At 38.3% G+C, this 14,240-nt stretch overlaps 1 protein-coding gene across 1 annotated transcript in view; it reads right to left on the reverse strand.

Annotated features, from left to right (window-relative positions):
* LOC101345539 (thymus-specific serine protease-like) overlaps positions 1–4,477 on the reverse strand; it is a 46,388-nt gene extending 41,911 nt beyond the window's left edge. Inside the window, exon 1 of the mRNA XM_012555541.2 lies at positions 4,451–4,477. Coding sequence (XP_012410995.2) covers positions 4,451–4,477 — 27 coding nt within the window. The remainder of the gene's footprint in view (positions 1–4,450) is intronic.
* Between the last annotated feature and the right edge of the window lie 9,763 nt (positions 4,478–14,240).

The raw sequence follows: 14,240 nt of genomic DNA on the forward strand, positions 1-14,240 counted from the left end.
GCACTGACACAGTGGCTGCAACAACGGGCTCGAGTATAACAAAGATCATGTGGATGTAGCTGGATCAGGCAGTGTTTCATTATGCTGTACATAGGTTTGCTATGAGTCAGAACCTCCTTGACAGCACCTAACAACAACCACAAAGCTCAACCTGCAAAACTAAGTATATTCTAAGAAAACTGAGATAATTTTTATTTCCTAAAACTTTTACCTCCATCTCATTATAAGTAACCATTTTGACTAATTTTTTAAATGCATTTATCTTTACTTTTTGTAAATATATATATATTTCATTTTTCTCCTTTTCTTAGATTAAGTGCCATACTGCTGTTTTCATATAGTATCATATCTTGGAGGTCATTACATAGCAATATGTAAAGATGTTGAAATATTCTTCACTCTCTTTTACAGCTACTTCGTATTTTCTTGTGTGGATATAGCATAATAATTAAACTAACAGTCTACTGATGAACATTTGATTTATTTTCCATATGTTCCTATTCTAATAGTGCGACTAAGAATAGTTTAACCACAGTAACTCAAAAGATTACATAGGAACCTTAGTGGGCAGTGAGGTTATCTTAATGGGGGAAGGAATAGCTCAGAAGAGGAAGGTGAGAATGATTGCACAACTGGAGGAATGGAAACAATGTTACTGAACTGTACATGTAGAAACTGTAGACTTGGTCTATGTTTAGCTGTGTATATTCTCAACAACAAAAAATATATAAAATAAATTGTAAAAAAAGAATCATAAGGCTATAAAATCACTAATAAAAGTAGAAAAGTAAAGGAGAAAAGGTGGAAAGTTTTAGTACAAAACAGACAAAGGGTTTCATCTTTTATAAAGTCATAGAGAGAAGTGTTAAGAATAATAATATTACCAGTCAAAATCGAGTTTATTGCAATATCTTGCTTTGTTGTTTTGACTTTGGAACCGTGTAAATCTTTTAGGTAATTATAAGACAAAATTGAATTTTACAAGCCTATTTTTAAAAATAATAAAATAAATAGACACAAATGATATCTTTTTGGTCACATAACCACACAGAGAGAAACAATTCGGAGTGACTGTTGGAAAGCCAGTAATTTAACTTTATGTACATCTTTAGAAGTATCAACCTCATGGACAAATAGACGGCAAAGAAATGTTTTAATGATCTTTCAGTAATTATAATATTGATATCAGTATTGGTATTATTCTGAGACTGCTGTGTAAGATAAGGTAAAGAAAAGGAACGATTGATTGTGTGATATTCTAAATCTGTTATCCTTACTGTACTTTTAAAATATGGTAAGAAAGAGAGTAAGTCAAGCATTTATATTGTCTTTCCAATACAAATTTTGTCACCATGTAACCAAATAATAGATGGAAAGGCTCTTTTATACATGTATTCCAGCTAATCAATAAAGAATGATAAAGTTAGAATCTTTCACTTTGCAAGCCCTCAAAAAATTGACGGATCTAGGCATTGGGCATCAACAGTTTCTACCATAATAATAATCATAAAAAAGACATTTCAGGCATTACATATTTCTGCATGAAACCACTTGCCATTATCTGTGAAGTAGTCTTCCTCCCATGCTCTCAAAAAACAAATGAACAGAATTGGATCAACCCTCTAGTTCTAGCAACCAATTTATAGAAAATTTATGCAACTGGAAAGCAAACAAAACAAAAAATAACTGAAAATATTCCCTCAAAACTAAATGGCTCAGTGAAGGATGGCATGTTAGCTCAGTGAAATGTTCTCAAACCAAAAAACCAAACCAGTGTTCATCAAGTCGATTCTGACTCATGGCGACTGCATACATACAGAGTAGAACTTTACTTCTTAGGGGTTCCAAGGCTGTGACCTTTCTGAAGCAGATTGCCAGGTTTTTCCAAGGTGCCTCTGCGTGGGTTCATAGCACCAACCTTTCAGCTATTAGTTGAGTGCTTACCCATTTGTGCCACCACACCCAGGACTCCTGAATGGTGCTCAGGCCCCTCTAGAAACTACCATTAAGTTGATAAAGCAGAAGTTAAAGTTGTACATTCATATTTGGAGAACTAGGACTTGAAGTACTTGCTGATGAGGATCAAAGACCATAGCCTTCAGTATGGATTGCACCTCAACATAAAGAAAACAAAAATCCTCACAACTGAACCAATAAGCAACATCATGATAAGCGGAGAAAAGATTGAAGTTGTCAAGGATTTCATTTTACTTGGATGCACAATCAACACCCAATGAAGGAGCAGTCAAGAAATCAAAAGACGCATTGCATTGGACAAATCTGCTGCAAAAGACCTCTTTAAAGTGTGGAAAAGCAAAGATGTCACCTTGAACACTAAGGTGAGCCTGACCCAAGCCAAGGCATTTTCAATCGCCTCCTATGCAAGAGAGCGTTGGACGATACATAAAAAAGACTGAAGAAGAACTGATGCCTTTGAATTGTGGTGTTGGAGAAGAATATTGAATATACCATGGACTGCCAAAAGAACAAACAAATCTGTCTTGGAAGAACTACAACCAGAGTGCCCCTTGGAGGCAACAATGGTGAGACTGTGTCTCACATACTTTGGACATGTTGTCAGGAGGGATCAACATCATGCTTAGTAAAGTAGATGGTCAGTGAAAATGAGATGGGTTGACACAGTGGCTGCAACAATGAGCTTAAGCATAACAATGATTGTAAGGATGGCGCAGGACTGGGCAGTGTTTCGTTCGGTTTTACATAGGGTTGCTATGAGCTGGAACTTGATGACATCTAAGAAAAACAATAGTTTGGGAGCGAGAATACAAAATTACATAGAACTTATGTTTCAGTTGGATAAAATGTTAAACAAAAGATAAAAATCCATGCAAACAAAAAAAATTTAAAACTTGTGAGCTTTATTCATGTCTGTAAGATTTGAGTGAATTTACTTTTAACAAGAAAACTATAAACAAATATTAAAACTGATATAAGGATGAACAAGAGCAAGAAACATGAATTAAAAATAAACCAAGATTATTTATCTAAACCGAGTCCAGGTTTGAAGGTATGGTAAGTGATCTACCCTCCCTCCTCTCGAGATGTCTATTCCACTAACACACCCTACAGCAGCCAGGTCTGTGTCCCTCAGGCAGTGACTTAAAGATGTCATGTCCTTTGAACAAAACCTTTCAGTTGCTCCACATTGTTTCCTGGACGAGGTCAAAATTCCTTAACAAGGATCTGAAAGCTCTTCACTATCTGATATCCAAATAGAGCAAACGTTTTAGAAATTCTCTGTTTGGACAGAGTGGAAAGAACATTGGGTAAAGAGTCAAATAACCAGGATTCTAAACTCAGTCCTTTTACTTATTTGCTATAGACAGTCCTTGGGCAAAACTTTTAGCCTCTTTGTAATCTCAGTTTGCTCCCAGGAATTGTAATACTTGCCCTTCCTACACTATGGAGTTGTCTTAGAAATTGTGATGGATTGAATTGTGTTCCCCAAAATATGCACCCCACTGAAAAAAAAAAACCCATTACTGTCGATTCCATTCTGATTGATAGAGACCCTATAGGACAGAGTAGAACTGCCCCCTAGGGTTTCCCAGGAGTGGCTCACGGATTCAAACTGCCGACCTTTTGGTTAGCAGCCATAGCTCTTAACCACTGTGCCACCAGTGTTGTTTTTGGAAAGCAGGACTTTCTTTTGTTATGCTAATGAGGTCATACCAAGGGAGGTGTAGGGTAGGCCCTCCACCTAATCACTTCTAAGTTGTAAAAAGAGCAGAATAGACATAGAGACACACATACAGGGAAGAAGACAACCCCAAGGAATGCCAAAGAATATCAAGGAATGCCAAGGATTGCCAGCAGACACCAAAAACTAAGAGAGAGGCTCACAGAAGGAATTGACATGGCCGAGAACCTGATCTAGATGTTCAGCCTCCAGAACTGTAAGAAAATATATTTCTGTTCTTTAATGCCCAAAATAAATAAAATAAAATAAAACAAGAAACATATCAGAATTCATCTTCGTAGCAGCCCTCTCTGGGTTTCTGCTAGCTTACTCATCTGATAGTATTTGGGCTTTGGCCAAGTACCCCCAAGCAAGTCTTTCAAGGCCCACGTATAAAAATAATCATTGAAGAGATGGGAATAACTATGATAAAATACTTCCAGTAGTTAACCTCAACAGGCACACATAGGGTTGTCTCTCTCTATCCATATACATTGAAAATATTTCATAATGAAAACAAAAAAAAATACTAAAAAGTGCAAGGTGATATAAAGTACTTAGCACAATGCCTAGTACAGATAAAAAAAAAAAAAAGAAACCAGAAGCCACATAGTCTATTCTGACTCATGGTGTGTCCATAAATTTCAGAAGAGAACTGTGCTGCATAGGATTTTCAAGGCTGTGACCTGTCAGAAGCACATTGTCAAGGCTTTCCTCCAAGGTGCTTGTGGGTGGGTTTGAACTGCATACCTTCCAGGGATTGAAAACACTCCCCATGTCTCCTCTACCTCCCAGACCTCAGTGACACCCTCCTCAGTGCCTCAAGCTCACACCATCCCACTCCTGTCATTACCTGCCTGGTCATTAGATTTTACCTGTAGCCAGAATTGTGATCTATTTTTGCTGAAATGATTGAGCTTTTGCTTGAACCAGAGACTCCTATGGTGCTTCGCTGTGCTCGATGGATCACCCCGAGTCCATCTCTTGAGGAAACTCTGTGCACAGGAACAGACAAGCAACAGAAGCAGAGACAGCAGCAACCACCTAAGAGCTCGGGCCATTGTGTCTTGTGCGAAACAGTTTCCACAGTTTGGGCTATTTCTACTGCAATCGCGTTCCCCTCACCCCAGACCCCTCCCCCCTGGTGCAAGACTGAGAAACATCAGTATTGGATCTTGGCCCCTGGGGCTACCCGATAAAATCTCTACCTTAAAGTGTAGGTGCCGCCATCTACCCCACCTTCTGAGACTATGGGGACATTCTTATAGAAAAGGTCAAATGGGTGAGGGAGGAAAGATGCCTGCTAGTGGCTTCCCCCCGACCATACCTGCTAGGGTAGAAACCCTGGGTTTATGGTCTGCAAAAACCACCAAAGGAGGCAGCCCAGAGTGAGAGTGAGAGATGCTGAGAAACTCATCCCCTATTGAATAGTTACCTTGTCTTTGCTTCCTTGCCTCTTGCTGGGTCTTCGGGTAGGACTCCAAGACAGCATACATAGAATGACAGGAGAAAATGAAAGCCCAGATTCCAGTCAGTGCAACAACTCTGTGCAGAAACCCAAGCATTGAACCTCTGATCTCGGTTTCACGCTCCTGGTCCCTGTAATTCTCTCATTGCAGAACTGGCACTGCTATTGCTCTCTCATCCTAATCTTCATCACCACCACCATCATCATCCATTTTTCAATGTCATCACCACCATAAACATATTCTGAGATGCCCAAACTCTGCTGACCTCCTAGAGAGATAAGAAGTTACCATAGCTTTCCTGTGTTGGAATATCTTGTAGTAGAGTTAAGAATGCAACATCTGCACAGGAAAGAGAGAAAGGCATAAGAGGAATAGTCTGGGAGAGCTTTAATTCAACATCTGGTTATGTCAGTATGAAACTGGAAGGTTTTAAATGGTGCAAGGATTCCCACGGAGATGGAGAGTGGGAGTGATGTCTTGAGTGATCAGTGGCATTTTTTCATGCCTAACACCACTGGTTTGGATGCCAGACTCCCTGGGTTTGAAGCTCCAACTCATGATGTCCTTACATATAACATGACAAAAAAATCCCAAGCCTAGTGACATCCTCACAGTTTTGGTATGTTTGACTTCATTTATGCAACCACTTGTCAATCCAACTCATGGAGGATTTTCCACGTTTTCACTGACCCTCTACTTTACCAGACATAATGTCCTTTTCTAGCCATTGGTTGTTCCTAATGATGTGTCCAAGTGAGCTTGACAAAGTCTCATCATTCTCCATCACTTCTAAAGAGCTTTCTAGTTATGCCTTATATTTTATGTGTTAGCTACTATTTTAATTATATTCAAGAGCAGTGCTTAGCCTAGGAGTTTAGACCTGCTCTGAACCTAGATCTCCTAAAATATTTAACTGGTCATCAAGCCCCTCTGCAGAGAAATATTTAATTTAAGAGCAGAAATACCTACTTTCTCCTTAAGGGAGCCTGACTCTATTATTTGAATTTTATCATGCAGCAGTCAAATGCTCTGCTTGTTTCTGGTTCCATTTCCATACAGCCTCAGAGACTCATGGAGGGTGGAAAGAAGCATCTGAGAATCGATCCCAGGAACGTTTCTTGTCCCATTCTTTTAATTCTTTCCCCTTAGAACTTCAAGGTTATGTATTTGTTTGGAGATTGACCTCAAACTAAAAATTCTGACTTTTTCAATCATTTTCAGGTAATTCTCCTTCCAGAAATGTAGTAATTGTTTTTTGAATAATAATATTAGAAAATAAATAATTATATTAGGATCCTCAGTGATTTACTCTACTGTGGAGACTATCTGAAGGAGGCCTATTTGATATTTTAACTGTTAAAAATAGAACGTCCCACTATCCTCCCCTTACTGCTTTCATGCTTGGCAAAGACTATTTCTTGTCCAATAGTTGAAAATACTATTTAATATTAAGAATGGTATAAGGGAAATTTTAGGTGTAATTGAAATATTCTAGACCGTGATAACGTTGGTAGTTAAGTAACCAGCCATTTATCAAACTCATTGAAATACAGATGTAAAATTGTAAACTTTATTGTGTGTAACTAATTCCAAATTAAAGCTGATTTTTTAAGAATTCACGGAACAAAAGACTTTAAATGTGGGCATTTGAGTATAAATTATAACTCAATAAAGTTAATATAAAATTACTAAACCACCACTTACCAAAAAGAGCTGGGAGCATTAAAAGAAGGGAGTAAAAAGCCAGTCTGGGAAAACGAAAAAGCGGAGGAATATATATTACAGGCCACCATCCTGTTCCACAGAAATAGTGACCACCAAGTAGGAATGGTCTTCAAGAGCAGGTGCTGCTTCACAATACATAGGTAATGTCAACAACAGATGAGAAGAATTTCATACATGAATGATATATAATGTTTCCGTTTTTTGACAATTCTCTGGTCCTAGTACTTTCCCAATATATAAAAGATTTATATTACTTTTAGAGTTAATGTGATGTTATTCCTGTTGGCAATATGTTTGTATGTTTGTTTCACTTTCTGTTCTGGGAAGCATTGACTTCAGATGAGCACTGCAAATTAGTAAATATTTCACACAAAAGAACCGCTATTTCCAGTACTTGGGTTCCTAAATCAAGAGAAGGAAGCAGAATACAAATAGAATGTTGACGATTCACCACAAGAAAGTTTGACTTGTAAATCGAATTTATGAGGGGATTTATTATAACAACTCTGGGGTTTGACTATTTGCCCTAAAGATATCAGATTAGAGTTGGCCTATCAGAGAGGTGGACATGTGCACCAGAAACTCCTACCTTTCACTACAATGTCTGGTCTACACTCAAGATTTGTTGTTTATTCTTTTCCCTTTTAAGGAAAAGAAAATCCTTGAACTCTTAATTAAAATGCTTGTATATTGTTGTAGCAAAATGAAGACAGAAAAGAAGCAAATGTGAGAAGAATATGTCATTTTTGGCAGATACTACACAATAAATTTTCTCTACTTTCTCTATTCACAATGGTGTGGCTCTTCGCAAATTCAAAGAGAATCTGCAAAGGTTAAATACTACAAAATTGAATGAACAGTGCTTACTATAATGTACCACCACCTGTCTGTCAGTTTGTCATACTATGGAGGCTTGCACGCTGCTATGATGCTGGGAGCTATCCCATGGGTATTTCAACCACCAGCAGTGTCACCCATAGTGGGCAGGTTTCAGTGGAGTTTCCAGACTATTGGAGACTAGCAAGAAAGTCTTGGTAATCGACTCCAAAAACTAACCAGTGAAAACCTTATGGATCACATCAGAAAATTGTCTGATATGTCCTGGAAGATGAGTCCCCTGGGATGGAAGGCACTATACAATGGTCACAATAATGGACTCAAACATGCCAATGATCATGAAGATGTCTCAGGACTGGGCACTGTTTCATTCTGTTATACATAAGATTGCCATGAGGGAAAGCCAAGTCGGCAGCAACTAACAAGAACAACATTCTAATAGGAATAGAATATCATAAATATATGACATCTTTTTCTCATTGATATTTATATTTTTAAAGATAATCAAATTGAGGGAATGAATATTGGTTGGTAGTCTAAGAGAGGCCCAGTGATGCTTGGTTTGATGTAATCTTTCCAGACTTACCCACAACCCGACTAACACAGGACCTTGGCTTCTGTAATAAGGTCAATTCTGCTGAAAGCATCTGGGGTATTTTCTGGCTAAAGTGGTTGGAGCACCATAGTAGGCATAATCTGCTACTTTTCTGATGAATTCATTCTAAAACGATCATTATTTTCCCCTGAGAAGCTACCTATATTGCAAACAACATCATGTCAAGGAAAGTTGTGCAGTGACCTTCTTCAGGGAGAATTCTGGCCCCACACCTCAGCCAACTGGTTAAATCCAGCCCCTAATTCCCAAGACTGAAGATGTCCAATATGGCAGCTTTTATCTGTATGTGGCTATTGAACATTTGAAATGTGTTTAGTCCGAATAAAAAGAATCTTTGGAATAATTTATATTTTCTATTAATTAGGACAGATTCAAAGTCATCCCTCTGACAATGTCACTTCAATGCACTAACATCGTGATTTTAAAGGAATAGACTAGTCCTCATGTGCCAAGATGTGATTTTGCAGTCAGATCTGCTTTTACAAAATACATTTTAATAAGTGGTAAATTTACATTAAGGGAAGGTCAAGGATAGATGAACAACCTGCAGATAGTGCATGTGTGCCTACATTTTCAGGGTGCAAAATCTATGCATGCTGTGAAAATTCCTAATAAGACCACTTAAATTAAAAATATCTATATGAAAAACAAGGTAATGAGGTAAATAAGATTGGCAATAATTTTATTACTTGCATTAATAATTTAATTTTTATTTATCAATACCACATATGATACTTTCATAATAAAATAAGGTATATTTAAGTTTATTCTTCAATAATAGACCTTTGTTAGTCTTGTTAACATTAACCATTGAGTGGAGGTAATATCATTCATTAAAACAATAAAAAACTGAGACAATAACTAAAACTACAGAAACAGAAGAAGATGAATGACATAAATGGGACCTCCTTAACGTTAAACACTCATGCTCATCAAAAGATTTCTCCAAAACAGTGAAAAGAGAACCTACAGACAGGGAAAACAATTTTGGCTTCAACATACCTGTCAAGGGTCTAATCTCTAAAATTTATAGAAAACTTCAACACATCAACAACAAAAAGACAAACAATCCAATTAAAAAGTGGGCAAAGAATATGAACAGAAACTTCACCAAAGGAGACGTTTAGACAGCTAACAAACACTTGAAGAAATGCTCACTATCAGTACCCATTAAACCCATTGTTTCTGAGTCGATTCTGACTCATAGCGACCCTATAGGACAGAGTGGAATTGTTCCAAAGGGTTTCCACGGGGCGCCTGGTGGATTCAAAATGCCAACCTTTTGGTTAGCAGCCATAGATCTTGACCACTATGCCACCAGAGAGACACAAATCAAAACTGTAATGAGGTACCATCTCACCTCGACATTACTGGAAGTAATAGAAAAAGAAAATAACAAGTGTTGGAGCGGTGGGGAGATTGGAACTCTTACACACTGCTGGTGGGAATGCAAAGTGATGCAACCACTATGGAAAATTCTATAGCACTTCCTTAAAAAGCTAGAAATAGAAATATAGTACGTGACTCAGCAATCCCACTCCTAGGTATATACCCTAAAGAAATAAGAACCATAACATGAATAGACACATGCATACCCATGTTCATTGCAGCATTATTCACAATAGCAAAAATAAAGAAACAACCTAAGTGCCCATCAGCAGATATACGAATTAACAAACTGTGGTAAATACACAATGGAATGCTACATAAAGATAAAGAATAATGATGAATCCACAAAACATCTCACAACATGGATGAACTATAGATGGAAGCACCACACTGTCCCTCCACAGCAAAGACCTGAAAAACTAGGTAAAACAAACATCAATCCTGATAACCTAAGCGTCAATCAAAGGGATAAAGAACTTACCCAAGCACTGACCGGAATAAGAAACTGACAGAGAACAGGGAAAGAGGAGAGCTACGAAGTGGAGGTCCCCTATCAGCCAAAGCAGCCCAGATTCACCATCTTGGAATCCTCAGCCACCAAGAAGACAACTTCATGGAGCTCCCAGCAGGAGACAGAGCAACTGGTAACCAGAGATACATGCTTTCCCACCCGCCCCCCACCTTTCTTCCCTCTGTGCGGCTTCTGCCAGTTTCCAGCTGGCCAAGGTCCCTTGACTAGGGAGATGCCAGCTCCTTGCCGCTTGGATTACCCCCCACCCCCACCAGTAGGCTCCTTCAGTGCCATTTCTTGTTGATGCTATTGCTTTTTTGCCTTCTTTTGCTTTCTTATCTCTCTCTCAGCCCCTTCCTTTCATTTCTCACAAACACCTGGCACCGTGTGCCATCTACTCTCCTTCCTGAGAGTCTGTGCAGTGCTGTTCAGCTGGGGAGACACTTCCCCGACTGTGCCACCATGTTGGTGTGCTCCCTGGGGGCATTTTTAAAATCGGTTTCTTGTCTCCCTCCCTTCCTTCCTTTCCTTTCTCCTAACCACCTGGAGCTGTGTGCTCTTTCTTGATGAGCTGTGCTGTGCCACTCAGGGGAGGAAGCTGCTTCCCTATTCCAGGTTGCCATGCAGGTGGGAAGACTCAGGTAATTTTTTTTTCTCTTTTTTCTTGGTTTCTTGTCTCTCTCTACCTTCTGTCTTTTCCTTTCTCCCGCTCACCTAGCCGTTTGTGCCGTCTCTGCCCCTTCTTGATGGTTTGTGTCACACTGCTGGGCTACAAAGGCAACGGCACATGGCTTCCCTGGGTCTGTGCTAAATCAACAGCAGGCTCCTTTAGCACCTTTCTTCTTTTTTTTTAGTTTCTTTTTCTCTCTCTCCTTTCCCACACCCACTTAGCTCCACATATCACATCCTCCCCCTTCCCTCCTGCCTATGTGAACCACACACTTAGCACAGCACCTCCACACAGCACAGGTGGGAAACACTAGACTCCACCCTACTATGCCCCCCAGGCCCATCAGTCAGCCTTAGTATGTGCCACAAACAAACCATGCCCGCCTTTCTCCCTCCACTGGAACTGCCTGCTACACCATAGCTGAGTGACTTGCCTTGCCCACCTGGACCAGGTGGTGAGAAGTATCTTGTCCACAGATGAGCAAACAACAAAGAATATTCAGCCTGTCTGCCCAGACATAATCAATTAAAACAGAAAAACTAGATAGAGCAAACAAATCTACAATCAATAAATGAAGAAAATAATTACTGAAAGTCCCAAAGACAGCAGACAATATCAAAACACTATTAAAAAAAAAATTACAGGACAGGATGGCTCTACTTAGTGCACAAAATAAAACACCAGATTACATTCTGGTAGAAGAAAAGGCACTGGAACTACTTGATAGGGAATTCAAAACTCAAATATTCAAGCCTCTCCAAGAAATGAATTAAAATGCAGAAAAAAATAAGGAAAAATTAGGTAGTGTCATGGAAAATATATACAAAATCATGGAAAAGACAGGCAAATCAAAGGAAGAATTCAGGAAAACTATACAAGAAAAAAATGTCAAAATAAACAAACAACTAGAAATCATACAAAAACAACAGTTAGAAATACAACAACATTTGAGAAATGGACAGTGTCATAGGAGGTTTGAGGAGCAAGTTTAAAACAATAGGAGACAGGATCGGCGAAATTGAAGACAAATCTTTGGATACCACTTTGAGGAAAAATGTGAGAAAAGAAAGAAGAAAAATGAAGAAAGAGTGAGAATGATGTGGGATACAATCAAAAGCAAAATTCTTCAAGTAATCAGAGTTCCAGGACGGGGGTAGAAAACAGAAAACACAGAGAGAATCACTGAAGAATTCCTGACAGAAAAGTTCCCTAATATCATGAAAGATGAAAAGCCAAAGAACCAAGACGCTCAATGAACCACATATAGGATAGACCTCAAAAGAAAATCACCAAGATATATCATAATCACACTCAATCAAACCAAAGACAAAGAAAGAATCCTGAGAGCAGCTCAAGAAAAATGAAGTCACATACAGAGGGGAAACAATACGACTAAGCTCTGATTACTCAGGAGAAACCAGCAGGCAAGATGGTAATGGGATGACATATATAAAACCTTGAAAGAAAAAAATTGCCAATCAAGAATAATACATCCTACAAAACTCTTGCTCAAATACAATGGTGAAATTAGGAAGTTTACAGACAAACAGAAATTAAGGGATATGTACAAATCAAACCAAACTTACAAGAATTATTAAAAGGAGTCTTTTGGTTATAATATCAACAACATCAGACAACATCCTGAAGCTAGGTTACAAGAGCACATTAGCCAGATAACAACCTAGGCAATGTACTTTCAAGGACAAAACAAAACTAAAAGATTTACAACAGGGAACCAGAGAGAGTAATGTGTAAATGACAGCAATGTCAGAAAAATAAAAGAGGGAATAAATGGTGTAGGTATAGAACTTTCAAATTGAGAGGAAATCAAAGTGATATCATGTAATAAATGACTGATTCAAACTTAGGAAGATAGTGATAAATTTCTAGATAACCAGAAAGAAAGTTAACAAACCTACTCATCAAAATAAAGAAGAAAAACATAAAGTCTCACTAAACACAAAATCTACAAAAATGAAAGAAACAGAAAAATAAAAATTTACAAACTAAAGGAATTTACCACAGGAGAGTAAGAGGAACAAAGAAGTGGTCAGCACCACAAAAAAACAAAAAAGTACTAAAAAATGACAACTATAAATTCACACCTATCAATAATCCCAGTGAATCTAATTGGATTAAATGCACTCATAACGAGGCAGAGAGTGACAGAATGGAAAAAAATAGAGGATTTATCAATATGCAGTCTACAAGAGACACACCTTAGAAACAAAGACATAAATTTATTAAAAACAAAAAGATTGAAAAAATATATCAAGCAAACTGCTACCAAAAAAAGTAGGAGTGGCAATTCTAATCTCAGATTAAAACAAAACAAAACAAAACTTTAACCAAATACACCATAAAAGACAAAGAAAGGCATTATATAATAATTAAAGGAACAATCCGTCATGAAGACATGTTCTTGTTAGGTGCCGACCAGCCTGTTCCTACTCATAGTGACCCTATGTACAACAAAACTAAACACTGCCTGGTCCTGCACCATCCTCACACTCTTAGTCAACCTTGAGCCCATTGTTGCAGCCACTGTGTCAATCCATCTCATTGAGGGTCTTCCTATTTTTTGCTGATCCTCTTCTTTACCAAGAATGGAGTCCTTCTCCAGCGACAGATCACTCCTGATAACTGGTCCACAGTATGTGAGTCATAGTCTCGCCATCTTTGCTTCTAAGAACCATTCTGGCTGTACTTCTTCCAAGACAGATTTGTTCATTCTTTTGCAGTCCATGGTATATTCAATATTGTTTGTCAACACCACTATTCAAACACGTCAATTCTTCCTCAGTCTTCTTTATTCATATTCCAGCTTTTGTCTGCACAAAGAGGTGATTGAAATCACCAAGGATTGGGTCAGGAGCACCTTAGTCTTCAAGGTAACATCTGAAGACATAGCCATAATGAATATGTACGCACCCAATGACAGGGCTCCAAAATACATAAAACAAACTCTAACAGCACTGTAAAGAGAAATTGACAGTCCTACAATAATAGTAGACTTCATCACATCACTCTCAGTAAAGGGCAGAACATCTAGAAAGCAACTCAACAAAGATACAGAAGATTGAAAGGCCACAATCAACCAACTTGACCTCACAGACATATATAGAACACCTCACCCAACAGCAGCAAAGCACATATTCTTTTTCAACGGACACGTCAAGTTCTCTAGAATAGACCACATCTTCGGCCACAAAACAATCCTCAACCAAACCCAAAACGTTGTGATAATACAACACATCTTCTCTGATCACAACGTCATCAAAGTAGAAATTAACCACAGGAAGAGTAAGGAAAAAAATCACATA

Source organism: Trichechus manatus, unplaced genomic scaffold, assembly GCF_000243295.1.
Source record: "Trichechus manatus latirostris isolate Lorelei unplaced genomic scaffold, TriManLat1.0 scaffold00041, whole genome shotgun sequence".
Classification (NCBI taxonomy): Eukaryota; Metazoa; Chordata; class Mammalia; order Sirenia; family Trichechidae; genus Trichechus; species Trichechus manatus.